At 41.7% G+C, this 24918-nt stretch overlaps 1 protein-coding gene across 1 annotated transcript in view; it reads right to left on the bottom strand.

The window, feature by feature from the left end:
- LOC137645408 (RAB11-binding protein RELCH homolog) overlaps positions 1-24918 on the bottom strand; it is a 103635-nt gene that overhangs the window by 18656 nt on the left and 60061 nt on the right. Inside the window, 3 exon segments of the mRNA XM_068378212.1 lie at positions 1995-2155; positions 2410-2548; positions 7438-8997. Of these exon segments, the coding sequence (XP_068234313.1) occupies positions 1995-2155; positions 2410-2548; positions 7438-8997 (1860 nt within the window).

Here is a 24918-nt window from a genome sequence, read left to right as displayed (position 1 = left end):
TAATTTGTTGGACAGAAACTTACGGTCTATTAAATTTCTTATTCCTGATCTAGATATTAATCTTTGGCATCGTCGTTCAATTATTCATATGCATGTTGCATAAGATTTTCATAACTCTGACCATCCTTTACATTCAGATCTTCCTGGACAATTCTATCCTGTTTGTAATACTAGGCAGGCAGTTAATTCTAATAGCCAGGCCTTCTCCATCATGAGGCTCAATACTACACAGTATTCCAGAAGTTTTATTCCAGCTGTGACCAAGTTGTGTAATGATCTTCCTAATTGGGTAGTTGAATCAGTAGAACTTCAAAAGTTCAAAGTTGCAGCAAATGTTTTTATGTTGAACAGGGTGACAAGTCTTTTTATAGTTTATATATGACATATCTGTTTTAACGTTGTTACTGTTTTTAGAATGATTTATTGTTAATTTGTTCTCATTTATTTATTTCCTTATTTCATTTCCTCAACCAGCCAAAAGAAGAAAGTGAGGCAGCTCTGCGAGCTGTGAGAAGAGTTAGACGGGTGGGGTACGCCCAGCCACCCTCTACTGACTCAAAACAGTGGAAGGTAGGGTTGCCACCTCACATTTTCTTTTCAGTCTATTGGCTACCTTCTAGCTTCGCTGAAAGATATATCATATGTAAACAATGGAAGGTTTGTTAGTGCGGAAACAAATAAACTTTTAACAGCAATTAATTAAATTGTATCTACCCACACCTTATGAAGAAAGGTTGACTATGCAGTACAGCAGAGTAAAATATCTTAGCTTGGTAAACATAGGTATCCGAATCATGTGAAAAGAATACCTTACAGTTCAATGAAACGGAAATAAAAAAAAAAAAAAAAAAAAAGTTAATCATATATAAAAGGGGAAATTTCAACCTTCATTCCTATTTTCAGCCTACCTTCCAAATGAACTCTGTAACTAGAAAAAAATAATACAGTAAATACATTATCCAAATTACGGTATATTTTCAGAAAGGAAAAATTAAACTCTTCTCAACATCAACATTTTTTATCTTCCCCACAGAACCTCTAAGCTGCCAAGTGGACATAATTATTGCATCTGAATCACTGCAACAATATAAAAACTGCAAACTTTGTAACTTATATAGCAAGTTATAAGTGGCTCACCAAACACACACCAGAACTGAGGCACTTGACTACTGAAAACCTTAGGATTCCAAAGCTCATGGTCATAGCTGCTGTCTACTTTCAATTTCTTTTTCTTCAAGGATTATGAAGTCTTGGATTTTGCAGACAAGAAAAATGGGTAATGGTATACATAATGGGTTTGCCATGAAACAACTTATCAATGATGATAACTAGTTACCAAGAACAGATATGAGAATGATGAAGACAGACGTGCAGGGTTTTTATCAGGTTGAAATTTGAGAGTTTGGATAGAAGGGTTAAGAAAGACAGAAAAACAGAAATATGAAAATTTAAATAGGTTAATAATGGTCCGGACCTTATCTGGATGCTCAGAGCTGGTCTTAGCAGCAAGGTTAAACCAACAACATTGGAAAATAATACCTCCCAGTCGTGTCGCCATAGCACACCACTTCATCGCAAGCTTTCTCGCTCAGCAAAGTGCCATGCACACACACACACACAAAAGTTGAATGGGAAGACAGGATTAGAAATGAAACTTGAAACTATAAGAGAGATTACTTATTACCTGAGTGCCATATATGGATGAGAGCATGGTAAGGGGTAGATGGGCATTGCTTGGGCATACTCTTCACACTCCCCAAGAGAGATTACTTCTCCAAACTTTTAACTGAGCTTCAAAAAGCACTAGAAGAGTTGGAAAACCCAGGAGTACATGGCTGAGGAGTATGAAGCGTGAAGTACAAGACGATGAATGGAGTAGAATTGATTTAAAAGCTCAAGATAGAAACGACTAGCAAATTCTAACAAAGGCTCTTTGCATCAATAGGCATAGGAAGAGATGATGATGACAATTTATATAACTTTGCACTGCTTACCTGGTTGAGAGGAGGAACAACAAAGTGAGCTATAACATGATCAGGCAACTGACAGCAAGTAAGAGCAGAGTAGGCTTCCAGGAGACATAAGCCAAGAACTAACCATTCCTCTTCGCTATGTCTGCCATCAATAGCTAGACGGCACATGCGTGGTAAAAGAACTATAAAGAAAAATAAATTAATTGGCATACACTACAATCACTTTTCTTAGATTAATTTTGTTAGCTGGCAATCCCTTCATATTTGATTATTATTTACTACAGTATCTCTAAAACACAGATAGTTGCAGGAATTCTCTCCATTTGAGTTCAAACAACTTTTTTTTCAATTTTTATTTTTTCTTATAGTGGTTAAATTTAAATTTCAAAATAAATTAAAAGAATATGAATACAAAGTCCGTTAATAATCAACTTACACTGGTGAATGAGACGAGGGTGTGATGTGTGAGCAAGTGCTGTACAAGTACGAGCAATTGCTAACTGGAAGTCCAAGTTATCAGTCACATAAGGATCCTCACATAATGTTTCTAGCTGAAGCCAAACTTTGTCTAGCACCTAAAATTGATGATGTATATTCAAAATACAGTAAAAATCAAAAGTCAATAGAACAAATGCTTAATGAGGATTAAATCATATCTAACTTGTATTTAAGTAAATACTTTTAAACAGATTAAAGTAGGTTTCAAAACCAGTATTAAGTACCTAAATATTCTTGTACCATATTACATGGAATATGTAGTAACATCACATTTATGAACCCAATAAAAAATGAACAAGATACAGTAATTTATCCAACACTACAACTACAAAAGCTTTGCTCGGTCATATTCAACTATATATAGTTAAGATTTTAACAAAGGAGAAATTTCTAGGTAATTTGCATGCTGGAGCCTAGTGGGGAAGCCCCTGGCAGCTCATTAAGTAGCTACTTTGACATTCATCTAGGGTTGTGGGGAGAACGTGGCAGGAAGTATAACTTGTATGACTCAGATTTGTATAGTTATGAAAAATACAAATTACCTTAAAAATCTGTTCCTACACAGATACAAACCCTCGTCCTTAATAGGAAATTTATCCTTGAGTGGAAGAAAATCCCTGTAACTAGCTGATTTTAAATCCTGTTATAGACTCAGTCCTGGGAGTAGGAGTGTCGATTCCAATCCACCTACTATGACCTGAAATTCAGGTGATAGGGTTGGGTTTCTGTCATAGATAAACAGTCATGGAGAAACCATCATCTCCAAGGGAACTGTTACCTTCAATGTAAGGCCAAAATACAGTGATGGGTTAAGCTTATTTATAATCCATTCTCCAGCTCGTCAGGAGGATGGAGGGAAAAGCCCTTCTATCTTAATCTAAAATGCAATATTAACTTGGTATTATAGCTTAACTGCATCAAGGCCCAATACAGCAACATACCAGTTCGACAGCTGCTCTCCAAGGAAGAAGGAGAAAAGTAAAAAAGGCACAACATTCTTACTTTTATCCTAGACTGATGTAACCCATATCCTAGACAAAGTTATTTTTATCCTATGAGGGAGCTAGGCATGCTATACCACCTGCTGTGCTCCTACCACAGGTTCTTGAAAAATCCTGTAAATAGTCGGCTGTGAAGGTTGTCTGATCTTTTCAAACTTCAGCCTTCATAACAGGTTCCTCTCCTCCTAAAGACTATGTGGCAGTATGGATTCTTGCAGCTCACCTCTGACTGGGTTTGTGCTCTGTTGATGGTCTCTTGAAGCCAGAAGGAAATGGTAGTTTTGGAGATCTTTTTGATCCTTCAAAAGCTAAAGAAGAGGTTTCGAAGTCACAGTCGGAAGGGTTACATCCATCCAGGTACCATCTTAGTCCCTCCCAGAGCAAAGAAGAAAAACGTTCTGATTACAGTATTGGTCATTTCCTTAGGTGAAAAGATGGAAAAAGATTTGATTCTCATAATTCCAATAAAAAAGACAGTGTTGAAAGTTAGGTCGTTGTCCAATGCCTGCCTTGAAGATTTGTAAGGAGCCCTTTTCAGGGACCTCAGAACTTTGGTCACATTCCATGCTCAGGGCTGAGTTCTCTTGGAGGACGGGATTGCTCAAAGCTATTCACGAGCATTACTAATTTCCAAGACAAGGGAAGGTCTATGCCTTTCAGTCTGCAGACTTGGCTCAAAGCTGAGTGATAGCCTTTTACTAATGAGATTAGGAAGTGCTTCTCTCTATGCAGGAACAAAAAAATCAGCAATCACTTAAATACATGCTTCGAAAGGAGAAATAACCCTTCTTAGGCAACAATCACAGATGATAGCCCATTTTGGCTAGTTCACTGCCATGGAAGACTTTTAAAGGTATCCAGACAAAATATGCACTGTGGCTTGGAAAGAGCCTATTGCTTACAAGAGATCCTGGGTAGCCTCCACCTGTAAAATGACAGGAATGTCAACAAGTTGTGGTGCCTCCATAGGTGGGGCTAGAAACAGCAAGTTGACCCATATGGTCAGAAGCACTACTTGTTCCAGCACCAATCTCCATGGAGCCAGTTAAGGGCTATAAATGTCATTTTGAGGTTTGGGGTAAGCTGCATCTTGTTCATCATCCTTTGAGCCTGGAATAACGGGGGAGCACCAATCTTCTTTTGATCCATAAAAAAAGCAGCAGCTCTGGGGGATAATACTCCAAAGGAATTCCTTTCAAGAGATTCTCGTCCCTCAGCCACTAATATAAATCAGATCTCATTTCATTCCTTAGGAACTAGCTGATGGGGTCTGTTGCCGATTGGAGACCAATGTCTGTCTTCAAGACTGCACTGAAGTGACAGATGATGTGCATGGCAGTGAGGGACAAGTTTCTCTAATGATGACAGATGACCCAGTTACTGCTGCCAAAGGAGGCACTACTATTCTGATTCTTGTAACACAATTGTTGGATAGAAAGACAATTTTTGTCATGACTACTAATATCCCTAGATATTACATCCTCTACTAGGCCATGAGGCTGGACTTCTCCAGATTTACCACAATCTCCAGAGCAGGGCAAAAGGAGAGTTGCCCTGATGTTGAAGGAGCTGCCTCCAAGATGATGATAAGATCAGCCAATCGTCCACGTACAGTACTTCAGTAGCCTAATACCGTTGGCTTGCGCTCAAGCAGACCTGAGTGTGAGTACTCAATTCAATATTTGGAGTCAGTCGACAGTCCAAAGCATAGAGCTTTGAATTAGAAGACCTTTCTTCCTGAGATGAAGCAGAGAAATTTTCTTGATCACTGATGCACCGGAATCTGGAAATATATATATCTCCCAGGTTCAGAAATAAAATAGAATTGTTCTTCCTGATAGTCACTCTTACAGTGCTTGCTAACTCTATCTTGAATGGAATTTGTAGCACAAACTCGTTCAAGGCGGAGAGGTCATTTATCGGACTCCAGCCTCCAGTCAACTTTTCCACATGGAAAAGTGGAATGTAGAAGCCTGAAGTCTGCTCCAGGACCACTTTCAGTGCACCTTGGGTGAGTAAGTCCCACAGGACCTTGACTGTTGTGTTCTAGGGGTTTCCTTCCAGTAGTGAATGAAGTTCACGTGAAGAACGTGACAAAGTTCTGGGCTCTTTCCTCTCAGGTGACCAAATGCTCTCAATAGAAAGAGAACAAAGAGAAGACCTTGTCCAAGAATGAGAGCACCCTGTAATAAAAGTTTCCTGGTTGTAAGCTAAAATATGCTCGGATGATCGTGCCCGAACAGGTGATTCTATAGGTCAGCGCATTCTACTGGGGGAGTGCATGTGTGCATACATGCATGCATGAAAAGAAGAAATACATTATCCAGAGTGCACTCGTTCATAAGACTTTTTCTTTCATTGCAGGATGTATGTTTACAAGCGAGTGCTACCGAGTGTGAGCAGTAGACTAAGCTTGCACAAAAGAACATTCCAAAATGAGGAATTATGCATGTAGATTAGAGAATACATAATTCAGAAAATGCATGTGATTAGGAGAGAGCACTTGCGGGAGATCAGACAAATGCTTTTGAGCACCAAGATTTCTGCGAGTACATCGGCAAGTCATTCTGGCTCCCGCTAGTTGCTTCTTATAAGGTAGAGATAAAGAAAGATTTGAGGTAATTTACAGTCATGTTCTAATTCCTATACCTGAAATCTTGAACTGAGGTGGTAAAGATGGTCTATTTTTCAGAATGACTTGTTGCGTACGCAGTCATGCCATTTCCTACTTGCTTCGTCAAGACTGGGCCAGCCAAAGATATTCGAGGGTCAAAGCCATACCAGCCGTTTGTTCTGCTGTTCGAGTGGTGATCACTTGAGAGATGCAATGAACATTGAAAACCCCCACTGAATGAAACACTATGACCACTAGATTCGAATAAGGAAATCTGGTTAAAGTAAGATACCGGGTAGGTAAGCCAAACTCACTGACCTGCGATTAATAAAGTAAGTTGAATAAATTAAGAGCTTTTAAGGCTCATCACTAACAAAACTTGGCTGATTAAGAAAGAATGTGGAGGGTCATATCATCATCAACTCTGCAATGAACTAGTAGTCTGCTCTGAATTTTCCATTGAACTAAAGTCCAGTTCCATAAGCAATCGAACTTGAAACATAGTTTCCCTGAGAGGAATTGCGGGACATTATACACCTCACAATGGATATTTAAAACACATTGCTATCCTTGTACTACCTAAATCACATTGCTATCCTGTGCTATTTAAAAGATGTTGTTATCCTTGTGCTATTTAAAACACAGTGCTTTCCCTGTGTACAAATGTTAACAAATTCAGCAAGGAAAAAACTTAAATTTCATTAAAATCTTATTGCCATCTGCAAGAGAAAAATTGAATTCCAAAGAACCCATGCGCTTGTTTCCATTAACTGCAAGGGTATTTCTTTACTTTATTAGCAGCATGTATCTATTCAAAGGAAAGAAAGTGGGAAATTTTTTATCAAATTTTAGGGGTAAACATCAGTAACTCAACCTTATGAAGAAGCAATATGAATACCAAGGGAGGTTCATAGAAATAATTCTTTCATGCTATGCAGCATTCACTTTCAAATAATCAAATCACAATTTTTATCAATAACACTTTTTCCCTACAAGGGGGATTAGGATTTAAGAACACACCATCAAATCATTCTGAGTCAATGATCATTACAATAGCATGATGATGCTATTTATAAAGAGAACTTGAAAAAGTATTATAAATCATAACAAAATTTCTCATCTCTTAAAATTATTAAAAATAATAAAAATTCTCCGAGAACGCCATTCTTTCCTTCAGTGATGTTAAAACTATAAAACAATTTACAGCACTATTAAAATACTTACCCAATATCTATTGTATTATTTGCATCTCAGAGCACATATCACTACAAAAATCAGGAAGGCACTGAAATAATTAAATTTCTTTAAAAAAAAATACATGGTGGCAGATACAAGTAAACTAGTAACTAACCTCTGTATTGGTAGATGTTGTTATGACAACTGCTAATGGATGGAGTGCAGAGGCTTTGACACTGACATCTGGGTCAGTTGCTAGAGTAACCAATGCGGGAACAACACGCGTGCCAAGAGCTGCATCTTCCACCCCAGTCACCACAACAGCCCACAACCCAGCACTGCATTTCCTCACCGTGCTTGATTCATGAACAACACAAGACCAGAGGGCTCCGAGCACACTCTCTTGATTTCTTGGTGTTAAGAGCAAACTTGATACTGTAACATAAAGAGAATCCAACCGTGCCCGGCAAAGAGCAAGAATGCTGATCTGCCTTGCAAGGAATCCCTCCAATTCAGCCTGTCTATCAGCACCTCCACAGGATGAAGCTAAAACAGCAACAGTATAAACAATCACTAAAGAGCCTGTGAGTCCAGTTTTGCCCTCTCTCACTAATTCTAAATTATCATCTTCTACACTTAAATGTTTTAAAAATATGGGTGCAATGCTTGACACTGCTATATGGGGACCCAAACACATATTAAGCTTTGTGAACAACTTAATAAATGATTGAATGACTAGTTCTGCAGATGCATCAAGAAGGCATAAAACATCTATGAGATCTGGAATAAAGCTCTTTGTTATGTATTCAAACTCATTCCATGATTTGAACCACTCTTTGGAAAGATACTGATAAAGTTTTAAGAGGCCTTTTTCTGCTTTAGATTTACAACCAAATATAGTTTCAAGCTCATGCAAGGCACTTACAGTCACTGGTAACACAGACACTTGACCATCTTGGTCTTCCACACTAGGCATCGTATTAATCAAGTTAGCTACGATATAAGGAACAGCCTTTATAATTGCCTCTATCAAAACTACAATAGACTGATGCATATGAACTGGAGAATTTTGAGATTCACTTATTATCTGTTGCATATGAGATGCTTGCTGACTTAACTTAAGTAATAGAGGATTCAATAATATGTTTAAAGAATTTCTTTCAACAGTCCACACAGCCAGAGAAGATATAAATAAATCTACCCCAAATGAACACGCCGGAGACTTTGTCATGTATGACATTTCTACAGATGAATGTGAAACATCTGAATTTACACCAAGATTCTCTAAGCAGTACAATAAAGTTTCTACAAGTACGGGTATTTTTGCTGCATCATCAAGATAGGTGACTAATAGACTTAGACTTGCTAATGCTGCTTCACGTACAGTCATCTCTTTCTCTCCTCCTGGGCCCAGTAACTGAAGTAGCATGGATAACAGAAGTGAGTTACGCAGTGGTGCAGGTGTATAGGGAGACAAAGCAGCAGTAGATTGAGCTACTAATAGACGACGCTCAACATACTTGTGAGTTAGCTGCTCCCAACACTGAGGGAGAAGTTCTTCCTCAAGCCTTGTACTTCCTAGCACACGTGCAAGACCAACTAAGCCTGTAAGGATAGCGTTTCTTTGGTCTTCATCTGGTCTTTTGATTAGATTGAAGAGTAGATGGAGAAGTCTTTCTCTTTCTTTGCTATCCTTGTGCAAGCTAACACCATAAATAAGAAGTGGCAACAATTCCTGAAATTCAAAAGCAACTTATCAAAAAACTAAAGTTGAAACACACATTGATAAAAATCAGAAAATTTCAAAATAGTTACTGTATAAAGACTTATTTTGCAAACTATTATTTTACAAATACTGTACTGTACTTCAACTTGCAAATAATCCAAAATTGTACCAATTACCACTGTGTTACCATGCAATAAAGATTGTAAACTACAAACATTTATAATGTTTTACTATTTCAAGCATCTTAATAAAATGACAAATTTGGAGGATTTGTATTTTTCCTAACTACACAAACCTGAGTCTTTTACATAGGAGAGATAGCAAAGCTAGAATACACAGCAGCTGGGACTTTCTAGGGGGTTGGTGATAGCAGGAAAGTATGAGTAAAACACTTAGGTTTGTATAGTTAAGAAAAATAGTTGGACCTAGATTTAAGTGAAGGAATGAATAACACGGTATCTGATTGAAATGTAGAAGAGAAGTGCACTATCTCTCCAGTGCACAACCTTATTATGTTTAGAATACTTCTACAGAAACACGCAGTACTGAAAAAAATCAACTTTAGACATAAATCAAACTTCTCCCCTTTTTGTACTTATTAAAGAAGCTACAAAGAAAATAAATGATGCCATCAGTATTCCCTGCGATCATGATAACCAACGTTTGTTGGGCGCTATGTGTGTTGACTGCCTTATGACCATATATAATACAGTGAGTAAAAGTGAATATGATACCATGCATTCACTGATAGAAAAGACTATAATTGTTAAAGACCAATCTGCTTGGTTTGGAGGAGAGACTTTAAAAAAAAAAAAAAAAGAGGGACAAAAGAGGGGAAAAAAGAAAAAGAAACAAAGTGGAATTGGTTAAAAAGTGAAAGTACATGGGTAGAATATGTCTATAAAATTACCTACTTAGAAGGAAAATTTGAATACTATAAGAGAAAGACCCACGAAACAACAACAGACATAAGTTATATTGTCTCCTAAATGGTATAATGGAAAATGTAATTGGAAAAAAAGGCTACCAGAAGGGTATCATGACCAGGAACTAGCAAATAATTTTCTAGGATTCTTTAAAAACAAAATGGAAAATATATCTAGGTCATTTACAAATATTTAACATCAGATTAATGCTACACCAGATACAAATAAAATTAACGTGACTCAATAATAGAACACACGATGATGTCACCAGGATTATCAAGAGTGCAAAGAAAACAAACTGTGATCAATCCAATGCCAATACTATATCAGGTAACCGGAGAAAAAAACATTTCTAGTCTAGCTTATATAATAACGAAAATAGCAAATACAAGCATCAATGAGTGCAAGTTCCTCAAATCTGAAAAAAATGGTTATAGTCACACCTGTTCTGATAAGTGCTCTAGATTATGAGGATAAGCTCATAGATCTATTTCAAATATGACAAATTCGTAGGTAATTTGTATTTTTCCTAACTATGCCAACCTTAGCTATTTAATAGGGGTTATTACTTTTGGTGTAGCTGAAATGACGAGCCATTAAAATTTTAAAGAGGGTTTACTACCCCACCGCTAGTTAGCAGGGGGTAGGGAGGGTGGCCTGCTAACACCCCCCCCCCCCCTTCACACACACACCTGTGCTTGAGCTCACTTTGCTTGGAGGTAGGACTTCAAAGGGGATAGGGCTGGCGGGCAAGTTTGATTAAATAGTCAAGGTTTGTAGTTAGGAAAAATACAAATTACCTACGAATTTGTCATTTGTTCTGTAACTGACATACAAACGCTATTTAATAGGGGTGACTCACCCATTAGTAAGGGTGGAAAGTCCCTGCCAGTACTGGCTTTTGGCTTTGCCCGAGGACTCAATATTTGAGTGTGTTTGCACTCAGCAATAAGAAGTCCCTGCACCTTGCTAGAACCTTTTCCTTTGTTTTTTATAGACAGCAGATTTCTTAGCTCCAAAGTTATCTGTTATTTTGCGCAAGTTAGCAAGAAGAGGAGCTTTTAGCACTAGTTGGAGAATTGGTAATGTTACTCCTCTATGTAAATGTGTTTGTGGTATCTCAAGTCCCACTGATTACCGCCCAATTTCCATAACTCCAATATTATCTAAAGTTTTTGAACGTCTTCTGGCAAAACGTCTTAATAGGTTTGCTGAAGGTAATCATCTACTCCCTAGTTTGCAATTTGGTTTTCGTAAAGGCCTTGGAGCATGTGATGCTCTTCTTACAATCTCCAATGCTGTACAGAAATCCCTTGATTGTGGTCGGGAAGTTCGTATGATTGGCCTTGATTTTAGTGCTGCCTTTGACCGTGTTAATCATGAGGCCCTTGTTTTCAAACTGAAACAGTTGGGAGTGGGTGGGTCGTTTCTTAACATTATTATTGATTTTCTAAGTAATAGATCTCAAAGAGTTGTTGTTGATGGGCACCATAGTGATTATAGGAATGTGATATCTGGTGTTCCACAGGGTAGTGTTCTAGGCCCATTACTTTTCATACTATATATACATGACATGTGGTTTGGCCTAGAAAACAAGCTTGTTGCATATGCAGATGATGCTACTCTCTTTGCATCAATTCCATCCCCTGAATGTAGATCTGGTGTTGGTGAATCCCTTAATAGAGATTTAGCTAGAATTAGTGCATGGTGCAAATTATGGGGTATGAAGTTGAATCCTAACAAAACTCAAAGTATGATTGTAAGTAGGTCAAGGACGGTGGTTCCTCAACATCCGGATCTCAGTATTGATAATGTTTCTTTAAATATGTATGACTTTCAAAATTTTAGGTGTGATTCTCGACAGTAAATTTACTTTTGAGAAACATATAAGGTCTGTGTCTTCTTCAATTTCACAAAAAATAGGCTTATTGAGAAAGTCTTTCAAGATTTTCGGTGATCAATCTATTCTGAAGAAGTGTTTTAATTCTTCATTCTACCTTGTTTTGAGTATTGTTCTCCTGTCTGGTCTTCAGCTGCTGATTCTCATCTTAATTTGTTGGACAGAAACTTACGGTCTACTAAATTTCTTATTCCTGATCTAGATATTAATCTCTGGCACCGTCGTTCAATTAGTTCATTATGTATGTTGCATAAGATTTTTCACAACTCTGACCATCCTTTACATTCAGATCTCCCTGGACAATTCTATCCTGTTCGTAATACTAGGCAGGCAGTTAATTCTAATAGCCAGGCCTTCTCCATCACCAGGCTCAATACTATGCAGTACTCTAGAAGTTTTATTCCAGCTGTGACCAAGTTGTGGAATGATCTTCCTAATCGGGTGGTTGAATCAGCAGAACTTCAAAAGTTCAAAGTTGGAGCAAATGCTTTTTTGTTGACCAGGCAGACATAGTCTTTTTATAGTTTATTTATGACATATCTGTTTTTGATGTTGTTGATAGTTTATTATATGACATGTCTGTTTTGATGTTTCTTATTTTAGATTGATTTATTGTTAATTTGTTCTCTTCATTTATTTATATCCTTATTTCCTTTCCTCACTGAGCTATTTTTCCCTGTTGGAGCCCCTGGGCTTATAGCATCTAGCTTTTCAAACTAGGGTTGTAGCTTGGATAGTAATAATAATAATAATAATACGCAAGTACTGCGACCTACGCAAGCTGTGTGTGAAGGTAAAATAAAGTGTGACTCGTTCTAGGAAGTTGACCTGTAGTCCCTTAGAAGGAAACTTTAGGCTAGGACTCTCCCAATACTACCTTGTCAGGGTATGGGGACGTGACAGTATTATCTTAATACTCAGAACACAAGGAAACCTGGTTTACCGTAAGTGGTTTGAGGTCAGCTGTGCAGAGAACCCAGGATGCTGCTTTCCCCAAGAGAGGGGAGGATGAAGAAAAGGGTAAGGGCCAGACAAATCTTTTCATTCATGCAGACTAAAACTGGGTAACAATGCCCTCAACCTTCTGCTACTTGTAAACTAAGGAGCCTGAGGTTTTAAACCAGCTGCTGTGCAGCCACCACGTCCTGTGGGTCAAGTCATGCAGGTAGTGGGCTGTGAAGGTCGTCTGATGTTTCCACACCCCAGCTTGAAGGACCTGCGTCACTGAGAAATTTCTCTTGAAGGCCAGGGATGTAGCTACACCCCGACATCATTTGCTCTAGGGCGACGTGACGGAGGAGGGTCTGGATTCAGGGACAGATGGGTCACCTTACGAATCCATACCGAGATGATGTTCTTGGTGACCCTCCTCTTAATCCTCCCAGTGCTAACAATGCTTGCACCTGGGGACGGACTGCAGCCGTTTTTCTGAGATATAGCCTCAGACTCCTTACTGGGCACAGTAGGAGAAGGTCTGGGACATCTGTTACAGAACGGAGACTCGAATCCGGAAGGAGTTGAACCGAGCGTCCGGCACCCCCTGATTTTGAGTCTTAGCACCAAACTCAGGGACGAATTTGAACGTTACCTCGCCCCCTTACCCTTGCATGGGCGATGTCATATGAGAGACCATGAAGTTCACTGAATCGCTTGGCCGAAGCCAAAGCTAGTAAGAACACCGTCTTCCAGGTTAGGTGGCGAACTGAAGCCTGGCGTAATGGTTCATAGTGAAGTCTCTTAAGAGACTTGAGAACTCAAACCACGTTCCATGGAGGAGGTCTCACATCCAACGGAGGGCAGGTAAGTTCATAACCTCGTATGAGTAGGGAAAGTTCCAGCGAGGAAGAAAAGATCATTCCTTTGAGCCTGAAGGCTAGACTTAAGGCTGAGCGATAGCCTTTCACTGCCGAGACTGAAAGGCGCATTTTCTTCATGTAAATACACGAGGAACTCCGCTATTGCTGGAATAGTGGCTTCGAGTGGAGAGATACCCCTTCCACAACACCAACCAGAGAAGCTTTCCACTTTGTCTGGTAGACAGATGCAGATGATTTTCGTAGATGTCCAGACATCCTTATCCCAACTTGTTGCGAAAAATCCTGTCTCAGCGTGGAGATGCTGGATAGTCACCAGGCGTGAAGTCGTAGCGAAGCTACGGCTTTGTGGAAGATGCTGGCATGTGGTTGCCTGAGTAGATCGTGTCGTGGAGGGAAATCTCTCGGAATTTCCGTTAGGAATTGCAGAAGGTCCGGAAATCATTCCGCGTGATGCCATAGTGGAGCTATTAAGGTCATTGAAAAATTGACCGATATTCTGGTCTTGTTGAGCACCCTCCTCATCAGACAGAACGGGGGAAATCGTACACGTTGATGTTGTCCCACCGTTGTTGGAAGGCATCTTGCCAGAGCGCCTTGGGATCCGGGACTGGGGGGAAGTACAGTGGAATCTTGAAGATCAGCTCTGTCGGGAACAGATCCACAGTCGGGGAACCCCACAAAGTCAGGACTTTGTTGGCTACTAGATGACACAAAGACCACTCGGTACTCACTATCTGAGACGCTCTGCTCAGATTGTCGGTGAGCACATTCCTCTTGTCTAGAATGAAACGCGCCAATAGTAGAATCGAGTGGACTTCGGTCCATCTCAGTATCTCTACTGCAAGATGGGATAGCTGCTTCGAAAAGGTACCTCCTTGCTTGTTGATGTAAGCCACTACTGTGGTGTTGTCGCTTATCACCACCACAGAGTGACCTGCCAGATATTGTTGGAACTGCTGAAGGGCCAACAAAACGGCCTTCATCTCTAGACGAATTATATGGAGGCACTTTTCTGATTCTGACCACATGCCTGAGGTCCTGTGGTACAGAACGTGGGAACCCCCCCCCCTCCCTTTCTTTGAGGCGTCCGAAAACAGCATTAAAACCGGAGAAAGGACAAGAAGATCCACTCCTCTTCGTAGGTTCTCGTCTGTCATCCACCACTGGTGGTCCGTCCGTTCCGCAGGACCCATAGGGATCATGACGTCCAGGGAATCGCAACATTGATTCCACCGGGACTTGAGCCGCCACTGGAGAGATCTCATCCTGAGGCGACCGTTGGGAACTAGACGAGCCAAGGATGAAAGGTGACCGAGGAGACGTAACCATGATTGGGTTAGAAGCTCTTCTCGTCTGAGGAAAGGGCTTGCAATCCCTCTCAGCCTTGCTATCCTGTCGTCTGATGGGAAGGCTTTGTGGAGATTGGTGTCTATAATCATGCCTAGGTAAACCAGTCTTTGAGTGGGAAGCAGAGAGGACTTCTCGATATTTACCATGATCCCCAGATCCTGGCAAAGTCCTAGAAGTTTGTCTCGGTGTCGAAGAAGGGATGACTCTGAGTCTGCTAGGATCAGCCAGTCATCCAGATAACGGAGGAGACGGATGCCGATCCTGTGTGCCCACGATGATATTAGGGTGAACACTCTGGTGAAACCCTGTGGTGCTGTGGAGAGACCGAAACACAGCACCTTGAACTGGTACCCCTTGTTGTCTAGGCTGAATCCTAAGTACTTCCTTGAAGACAGATGGACTGGGATCTGGAAGTACGCGTCCTTCAGATCCAGTATACACATGAAGTCTTGCGGTTTCACTGCAAGTGTGACCGTGTCTGCGGTCTCCATGCTGAACGGAGTTTGCTTTAATCTGGACCTCTGCCTCAAGGGCCCGCCCCCTTGCTGATCCCATGGCAAGGGAGCTAAATGACACTGGATTCGTCCTCAGGGGAGGTAATGTTGTGAACGGGACGCGATATCCCTGACTGATTATGGAAATCGTCCAGGAATCAGCCCCGAGTTGTTGCCACCAGTCTGCGCAACCTTGTAGGCATCCCCCCAATGGCGGACATGCAGGGGGACTGCCAATCCTAGCGTTTGCGGCCTCAGCTACTCCCTCTAGGATTCTTCCCTCCCCTAGAGGACTTCTTGCCTTTCTTGTCCTTGACCGGAAAGGGCTTAGACACCACTGTCTTCGCTGCCGTTGTCGGTTTCGTGGTCTTGGTGGGACGTGGCTGCTGGGGTGCTGGAGGTTTATAGGGCTTGAATGTCAAAGCCCTATGTAGGAGGGAGTCTTGGTGACTTCCTCCACCTCTCACTAGCCTGCTCAACGTCCTTAGGCTCAAACAGGTTCGCTCCCATAATGGAAGAATGTCTGAGCATGTAGATTTCGGTGCTAGGGGCCTCCCGGTACTGTCTTGGAGTCCTTCGACTCTCTCCTGGGAGTGATGCAGGACTCCAACAACGACGGAGGCAGGCTCTTCTCCACCCTTATTCGAGAAGACTTTACCGCGCGAGGTGGGGTTTCCCTCAATGGTGCGATGGAACGTCTCACCTCACGTGACTCCCCTGAGGACGGGAAATCCTTGTCTGAAGGGTAGGGAGAAAATGTCTGAGGGGGGAGGGTGCCAGCCTCGAAGACTTACGAGGAGACAGCTTCGTCCTCGGAGAAGTTACCGCATCCGAAACTCCATTTTTCCTCTTCAGGGGAGTAGATGCAGCCAAGGATTTGTGGTTCAACTCAGAGAGAACAGGCTTGAAAGCCTGTGCTACCGCTCTGATTAGAGCCCCAAACCAGGGCTGCCGGCTGACGGCTGCGCTGTCAGACACTACCTCTAGAGGGGGTGTCGCCTGTAAGGAGAAAGAAGATAAGGAAGAAATGTCCCTGGACCTTTCTGGAACCTTCCCCCCTTCCGGCGAGCTCGCTGTTCTGGGCTTGTGGGGGGGGGGGATGCGGTGATGGCGACCCTACCGCGCGTTGTCCTGCAGCCTCGCGCATGGGAGGGTATTGGTGATTGTGCTGGGGAGCGCGCTGGCGCTCGCGCGATGGGGAATACCCGGGGCTCGCGCGCAGAAGACTGCTGGCGCGCGCGCGGGGCGAAACTTCATAGAGTGCGCAGGAATCAGATTGCGAAATGTTCGCGCGCGGGGCGCGCAGGATCAGAATGAAGAGCCCGTGTGGGCGGAAATAAAAGATTGTCAGCGTGTACTTGCGTACCAGAATGTTGGCAGGCGCGCGAGCGCACAAGACTATCGGAGCGCGTGCACACGCGGGGAAGACTATCGGCTCGCGGGAAAGATCGTCGGCGCTTGCGCGCGTAAGAAGATCGTCGGCGATTGTGTATGTATGAAGATCGTCGGCGCTTGCGCGCGTAAGAAGATCGGCAAGTGCGCTCGGGAAACCATTGGTACCCGTGCACGGAAGATCGTCGGCGCTTACACGCATAAGAAGATCGGCGAGCGCGCGCAGGAAACCATCGGTACCCGGGCACGGAAGATTGTCGGCGCTTGCGCGTGAGAAGATTGTCAGCGCTTACCGTCGTAAGAAGATCGTCGGCGCCTACCGGCATAAGAAGATCGGCGAGCGCACGCGCGCGAAGGGAGCAGTGCGCGAGCGGGAAACCATCGGTGCTCGTACGCGGAAGGTCGTCGGCACTTCCGCGCGTAAGAAGATCGGCGAGTGCGCACTTCATGCGCTAGTAGGTTGAAGGGTCAGCTGGCAGGACGATCAGGAACTGGGATGTGCCCTTTAAAAAAAAAAAAAAGGCGGGCATCCCCCGATAAGGACCGTAAGCAGGTCTGCTTTAGAGTCCTTCGTTGCCGCGCAAGGTTGCGCTGGTAGATCGGTAGGTCAGCTGGCAGGACAATCAGGAACTGGGATGGGCCCTTTGGAAGGGCCAGCATCCACCGATGGGACCGCAAAAGGTCTGTGTTAAAGTCCAGGACCGAAGTCCAAAGGACCATTTTGCAGCACAAGGATGAGGTCACTGGAAGTTCTGGTTGATCCTCCGAGGCGGAGTCTCTATGAGAGACCTCTCCCGCGAACGAGAGAGGTGACTACTTCGCAGAAGAGACTTGAAGACACTCGTGATGACGCCCCTTAGGGCCGTTGGATCAACAAGCTGACCTTATCAGTAATAATCCTCCGAAGAGGAGTCTCTATGAGTGGCCTCTCTCGCGAACGAAAGAGGTGACACTTTGTAGAAGAGACCTGAAGACACTCGTGGTGACGCCCCTTAGGGCTGGTGGATCAGCAAGCTGACCTTAGCAGAAGCGATCCTCCGAAGAGAAGTCTCTATGAGTGGCCTCTCTCGCGAACGAGAGAGGTAAACACTTCGTAGAAGAGACTTGCCAAGACTGTGCTCCACCCCTGAAGGAAGAGAAACTCAGCAAGGGGGAAGAAAAGTCTGGCCGAAGGGCAGCAACAGTAGTCGAAGGCGATGAATTTATTAAGGTATGGGAAGTTCTCCCTCTGAAGGGAGAAAACCTCACACCTGGGGAGGAAACCTCCCTCGGAAGGGAAGTTGTCCAACCCCTGGAGGCGAACCTCCTTTAGCGTTCTAAGATGATCTGAAGTGCTGGCATGTTGTTACGGGAGTACTTCTAAAATGGTATAATGCCCATGACGACGTCCTCTGAGGGACGGCAGCGACAGCAGAATCCCCAGGCATGAACAGGACAGCTCTGCTTCGTTGGCACTCTTTAGTCGAACGAAGAAAAACTGCATAGTTAACGGGAAAATAAAATTAAATAATTATTTTAACAGAAATTCCCTAGGGAGGAACTCCGAAGAGGAACCCCGAGGGAATAACATAAAATAAGAATTAAGTATGCGCCCTCCTTCCCCAGATGACATCCACGGGAGAAGGGGGGACCGGAGTAACTGTAATAAAAACAGAATTATAACAGAATTATAATTATCTAAATCATCTAAGAATATTCACTAATAGTGAGAACCACTGACCCCCCAAAGAGAACTGTTCCCCACGGAGAAAGCTGAAAAGTTAAAATACAATTAGATTTCACAAAAAGTAATTGAGACAAACAAACAGAATAGCAACCTAACACGCAACAGGAAAGGAGCTTTTGTAATAGTATGTAGTTGTAGTAAAGGTGAACGACCTCGAGTAGAGAGAGACCATAGTCAATCTAAAAAAAGGCCACATTCTCTACCCTGAGAATCCAAATTTCCCGTAGGAAAAGAGGAAAAGCGAAGATAACAGATGAATGAAGACGGTCCAGGCGATGACGATTCCCCAGCGGCGGCCGAGCTAACGGATATATGCCGACGGGACGACCGATGGACCAGAGGGAAGAGATCATTCCCCACGAAGTGGAACTGTGGTGGCCTTGCTACTACGCAAGTGTCGTTGACGTACATCACACACACAGCACAAACACTGAAAAGAAAACTTACTACATTTCTATACACAAATATATACATAAACATTAAGAATGTTTATACAGTATATATATTACAAGTATAAGAAAAAGTAAGTAAAAAGACAAAAACTAATGGCAGTCCAAAATAGGCAAGGAGAGAGAGAGGAACAACCGCTCTCGCTTCGAGCCAAAAGTAAAGTGAGCTCAAGCACAGGTGTGTGTGAGGGGGGGGGGGGTAACAGGCTACCCTCCCTACCCCCCGCTAACTAGCGGTGGGGTAGTAAACCCTCATTAAAATTCTAATGGCTCGTCATTTCAGCTACGCCGAAAGTAATAACCCCTATTAAATAGCGTGGTTTGTATGTCAGTTACGGAACAACTATCCTTCATTTCAAAAGTGCTAGAATAAGTAATACTTGAACTAATTAGTTTCTTAGAAGAAATAGAAGCTTTGCCAGACAACTAGTCCACTTACAGAAAATTAGACTCTACTGAGACGGCTATCTGTCCTGTTGTATATGGTATGCTATGCTGGAAATGATGGATGAAAACAAATGTGTTATCTTAATATTGCTTAATCTTGGTGCTGCTTTTGATACAGCTGTGCATGAACTGCTAATAAATGCTATACGTTCTATCGGTATTGAAGATCAAACTTTTGAATACCTAAAAGACTACTTGGTTGACAGAAATTACAGTGAGCAAATTTATAACTCTTATTCATCATATGAACTTTTAAACATAGGGGTACTTCAGGGGAGTATACTGGGCCCAATAATAATCAGTATCTATACTACTGATGTCGAAAATACTACAAAGGTATAGAGTGAAGTTCAAACTATTTGCTCACGATACACAATTTTACTCCTCCTCCTTAAAAGGATATAGATGATATAACTAAAACTAAATAAAATTCCTGACAGTGTTAGGGAATGGATGACAATCAAACAACTAAAATCAAATGAATATCAAACTGAGTTTATGGTGGTTAGAAAGAAAAACAAGTGTAAGAAATTTGAGCGATATTCAAAGAAACATAAATAACAACTCTGCCCTGATATCTAGTAAAGTTTGTGATTTAAGTGTATCTCTTGACTGTAACTTGTCTTTCAATACCTAAATAAATAATGTGGTAAAAAGTGCTGGTTATCCTCTTGGAAACATTGCTTTTATAAAGAAATACCTGGATGAACATTCTATAAAGAAACTTGTGATAAACTGTGTTAATACCAGGATTGAATACTGTAACTCCATCTACTACAATTTACCAAAAGTGTAACTTAAGAAATTACAAAACATAGTAAACAGAGGAGCAAGCCTGATAAAAGGTGTCCCACTCCGAGAAAGGATCACTCCTATACTAATTGATTTACACTGGCTGCCTATTAAAGTGAGAATTGAGTTTAAAATATATACAATAACCCATCAAGTTATCAGAACCGGATGTCCAAAATATCTAAGAGAATTGATACATGTTGTGCAGTCAACAAATCGTGTTCACACGTGAATAGTTACAAATGGTTTCAAATTATTGGAACCTAGATACATGTCTACAGTAGGCTCTAGAACCTTTCAATATGCGGCTACGAGACTACACAATAAGCTCCCACTAGATATCCAAAAGACTAAGCTATCAAGGTTTTCAAGAGAAAAGTGAAGACTTTATTGTTCTCTCAGTGCTTCGATAGCGTGGATTTGACAATAAAAAACCAATGTGCTGTGTGAAGTGTTGAATACTTTGGAAGGAATATGATAAAATGACCATGGAATTCCTGTAGAGTAGGTTTCCCCTGCTGTCCATGACTAGAAAAGCAGCCCTTAAAGTAAAAGTAAGTAAAGTCAATTATCTCCAAATCTGTCATTTGTTCCAACACAAATACAAACCTTCATGATAGTTGTGGACTTATTTGTAATGTCTCTGCTTGGTGATCGCCAGACAAGTTTTGAGTCCCCCTCAAACTTGTTAGTTCCTTTAGTGTCTGCAACCTTACCATCCTTGTGAGCTTTGGATGGGGGGGTTTAGGGGAGTCTATAAGGTCTGCCTGTTAAGTCATCAACAGCTAATACCTGGCCCTCTCTGGTCCTAACTTGGGTGGAGGGGGCTTAGGTGCTGATCACATGGTATAGGGTCAGTCTCTAGGATACTATCACTGTCCCTTGCTTCTGCTATCCATGAACGGCTTTTAAACCTTTACACGGAAGACTCATCCCAGTATGCCCAAACTCAGACCCTACAAGTGTTGAGAGTTAAGGTTCCTTGCACCTCATAAACCAGTGGTGTGACAATACCAGTGGTCCACAGCCCATGTAACTAAAGGAAATGGAGCAGAAATCTGTGTCCTGACAATGAGGCAGATGTATATCAATGGGTTTGCCTGGTTCTAACCATGTGGCATATGTATATTAAGGGGTTTGCCTGGTTACAACACACCCATGTAAGGAATGTGGGAAATGACGCTTCTATATTACACTCTAAAACAGCTGTAGGCTGAGAGGGGCTTACCTGCAGTCAAATTAACTCCAGATGACAGGATTTGTGATGCTGTGCCCCAAAGAGAGGAGGAGATTAAAAGGAAAAGACCAGTCATTCTTCATTTTTTTATCCCAGATTAGCATGTAAACTCCGTCCTCGATCTGATGCTAATACTCCTGTGAGAGAAGCCGAGGTTGCTATACTACCGGCTGCGAAGTTACTACAGGCCCTAGAAAAAAGGTGTCTAGGGACCTGTGGATCAATTCCCACAGGAAATTGACAGTAAACGTAGTTTGAAGTTTTCAAGCCCCTGACTGTAGCACTTGCACCAAAGAGAGATTCCTACAGAATGCTAGGGTCGTACCTACTCCCCTGACATCATGTGCTCTAACCCGAGGTTTACATGGGGTGGAAGGTGACGGTGGCGAAAGGATACGGCCAATGACCTCCCTTAGCCAAGAGGAAATTGTATTCTTGGCTACCTTGACTTACCCAGTGCTGAAAAAGAGGTGTTGCAGGTGGAGTCAAGTTGTGTATGTTTATTTAGTGCCTCAGCGCTCTCACAAGAGCCTGGTTCTAACCATGTGGCATATGTATATTAAGGGGTTTGCCTGGTTACAACACACCCATGTAAGGAATGTGGGAAATGACGCTTCTATATTACACTCTAAAACAGCTGTAGGCTGAGAGGGGCTTACCTGCAGTCAAATTAACTCCAGATGACAGGATTTGTGATGCTGTGCCCCAAAGAGAGAAGGAGATTAAAAGGAAAAGACCAGTCATTCTTCATTTTTTTATCCCAGATTAGCATGTAAACTCCGTCCTCGATCTGATGCTAATACTCCTGTGAGAGAAGCCGAGGTTGCTATACTACCGGCTGCGAAGTTACTACAGGCCCTAGAAAAAAGGTGTCTAGGGACCTGTGGATCAATTCCCACAGGAAATTGACAGTAAACGTAGTTTGAAGTTTTCAAGCCCCTGACTGTAGCACTTGCACCAAAGAGAGATTCCTACAGAATGCTAGGGTCGTACCTACTCCCCTGACATCATGTGCTCTAACCCGAGGTTTACATGGGGTGGAAGGTGACGGTGGCGAAAGGATACGGCCAATGACCTCCCTTAGCCAAGAGGAAATTGTATTCTTGGCTACCTTGACTTACCCAGTGCTGAAAAAGAGGTGTTGCAGGTGGAGTCAAGTTGTGTATGTTTATTTAGTGCCTCAGCGCTCTCACAAGACAGAAAAGCAGAATATCAGGATCGTTGGTTACCTCTCTAAGGTTCGTGAACTGAAAAGACGAATACCTGGAATCAAGAACCAACAGATTCTGGGCTCTGGCTACGAACTCATGGATAAATCTGAGGCAAGCCTCAGCAGTTCATTTAGTGCCCTCTTAAGGGAATGTTAGACCTTAGTTTTAAGATAGTGGTCTTCCCTCTAACGGAGGACAGGCTTGTTCAAGACTCCAAATGAGCATGGAGAGTTCTGCCGAAGAGAACAACTCAAATACTTTCAGCCTAAATACCTGGCTCAAGGCTAAGCAATAGCCTTTCACAACTAATAATGAGCTAAGCTTTTCCTTTCAGAGATAAAAGTAAAAATTTGACTTAATGGGATAGAGGCTACGAGAGGAGAAACACCCATTCCACAACGCCAACAACAGAGGATGGCCAACTTGGTTTGATAAATGGGGGTTAAAGACTTCTGAAGCTATCCAGACATTTCTCCGGCAACTTTCAGTGAAAAGCCTTTCTCTGAGAGGAGATGCTGAATAAGCTCAACTCATAAAGCCAAAGTGATTCCACTGTGCAATATCTGGACGTGTGGCTTGCACAACAGGTCAGGAAGAGGTAGCAATTCCTTCAGTCTCTATCAGAAGTAGAAGATCTGGGTACCATTCTACTTTGGGTCGTTTTGGCACTATTAGAGTCATATTGAGGTTGGGAGTGGGTCAAACTAGATTTAGGGCACTCATTATCAGGCAGAACGACAGAAATGCATATAGTTAGAGGATGTCCTAGGATTGCTGGAAAGCATCCTCAAATGTTATTTCCTGGTCTGGTACTGGTGGGCAGTATACCAGAAGTACTGTATCCAGTTTAGTGAGGTTACAAACAGATAGACTGTCAGTGAATCTCACAAAGTTAGGATCCTGCTCGCTATCTGAGGATGGAAAGACCATTCTGACCAAACAATCTGCATTCTGTTGCTCAGTTTGTTCACCACAATGATTTTTCTGCTTGGAATGAAGCAGGCTGCTACTGTTATTATTATTACCATTATTATTATCATTGTTATCAGTATTATTATCATCATTATTACTAGTTAAGCTACAACCTATTTAGAAAAGCAGGATCCTATAAGACCTAGGGCTCCAACAGGGAGAAAATAGCCCAGTGAAGAAAGAAAATAAGGAAATAAACTACAAAAGACGTAATGAACAATTAAAATAAAACACTTCCAGAAAAGTAACTACATTAAAACAGATTTTTCATATATAAACTATAAAAAGATTTATGTCAGTTATTCAGCATAAAAATATTTGCTGCAAGTTTGAACAATTGAAGTTCCGCCAAATCAACTTCAGGTAGTCATCAACTTACGACCTATGCACAGTTCGACTTTACGAACAATTTTTTCACTGCAATGTCACTAGTCTGTCGGAAATAGTACACTAATAAGAGAGCTACCGTATTTCCCGTGTCATGAGACGCACCTTTTTCCCAGAAAAATGCCCCCCTCCCCCCCAAAAAAAAAAATCACATTGCATCTTAACACTAAGAAAAAGTTGTATAGGGGAGTTTGACAACCCTCAAACACCCAACTAATGACATACACACACTCACACTCATCAGACATAAAAAAGAAACCTACACTTATCATTCATAGGTAATGAATAATTTTATTTTTAAATTTCACTTCGTTTAATGAAGTACTGCAACAAGTTATTTGTATATTTTGGTGATTAGCTGATCACTTACCAACCCCTTTCTACAAGCAAACATGCCAAATAGTGGTCTCCTAGCAGACGATTCTGTGCCATATTATGCAGTATTTATCTATTTTCTCAAATTTTGTTAATATTTTGTGATAAAGCAATATTTTGAAAACGATTCTGTTGCCTTTGTTCCAAAATAGTACAAACAGACAGTTGTTGAATACCACCTTTGTAAAAATATTTCACTGTCAGTTGAGTGCAGTGTTATCAAGTCAGAAGAAAAGTATCTAGACCTAGAGTCCCATACATTAGCTAAAGTATTTCACCTAGGGAAGTTTCTAGAGACTGCTTTGATCAATAACTATTTTGTGTGGAAATGTGTAGGCTATATAAGGAATTTGGGAAATATTACTGGAATTTTACTTCTTTACCAAAGGTTGATTAAGAATATTTGGCACACTGCATTCATGTAAACAACACTTGAAACATCGTGACCAAACAAT

This window comes from Palaemon carinicauda, chromosome 8 (genome assembly GCF_036898095.1).
Source record: "Palaemon carinicauda isolate YSFRI2023 chromosome 8, ASM3689809v2, whole genome shotgun sequence".
Taxonomy (NCBI): domain Eukaryota; kingdom Metazoa; phylum Arthropoda; class Malacostraca; order Decapoda; family Palaemonidae; genus Palaemon; species Palaemon carinicauda.
The sequence above is the reverse complement of the archived record's forward strand: the minus strand, read 5'-3'. Positions and strand labels throughout refer to the sequence as shown.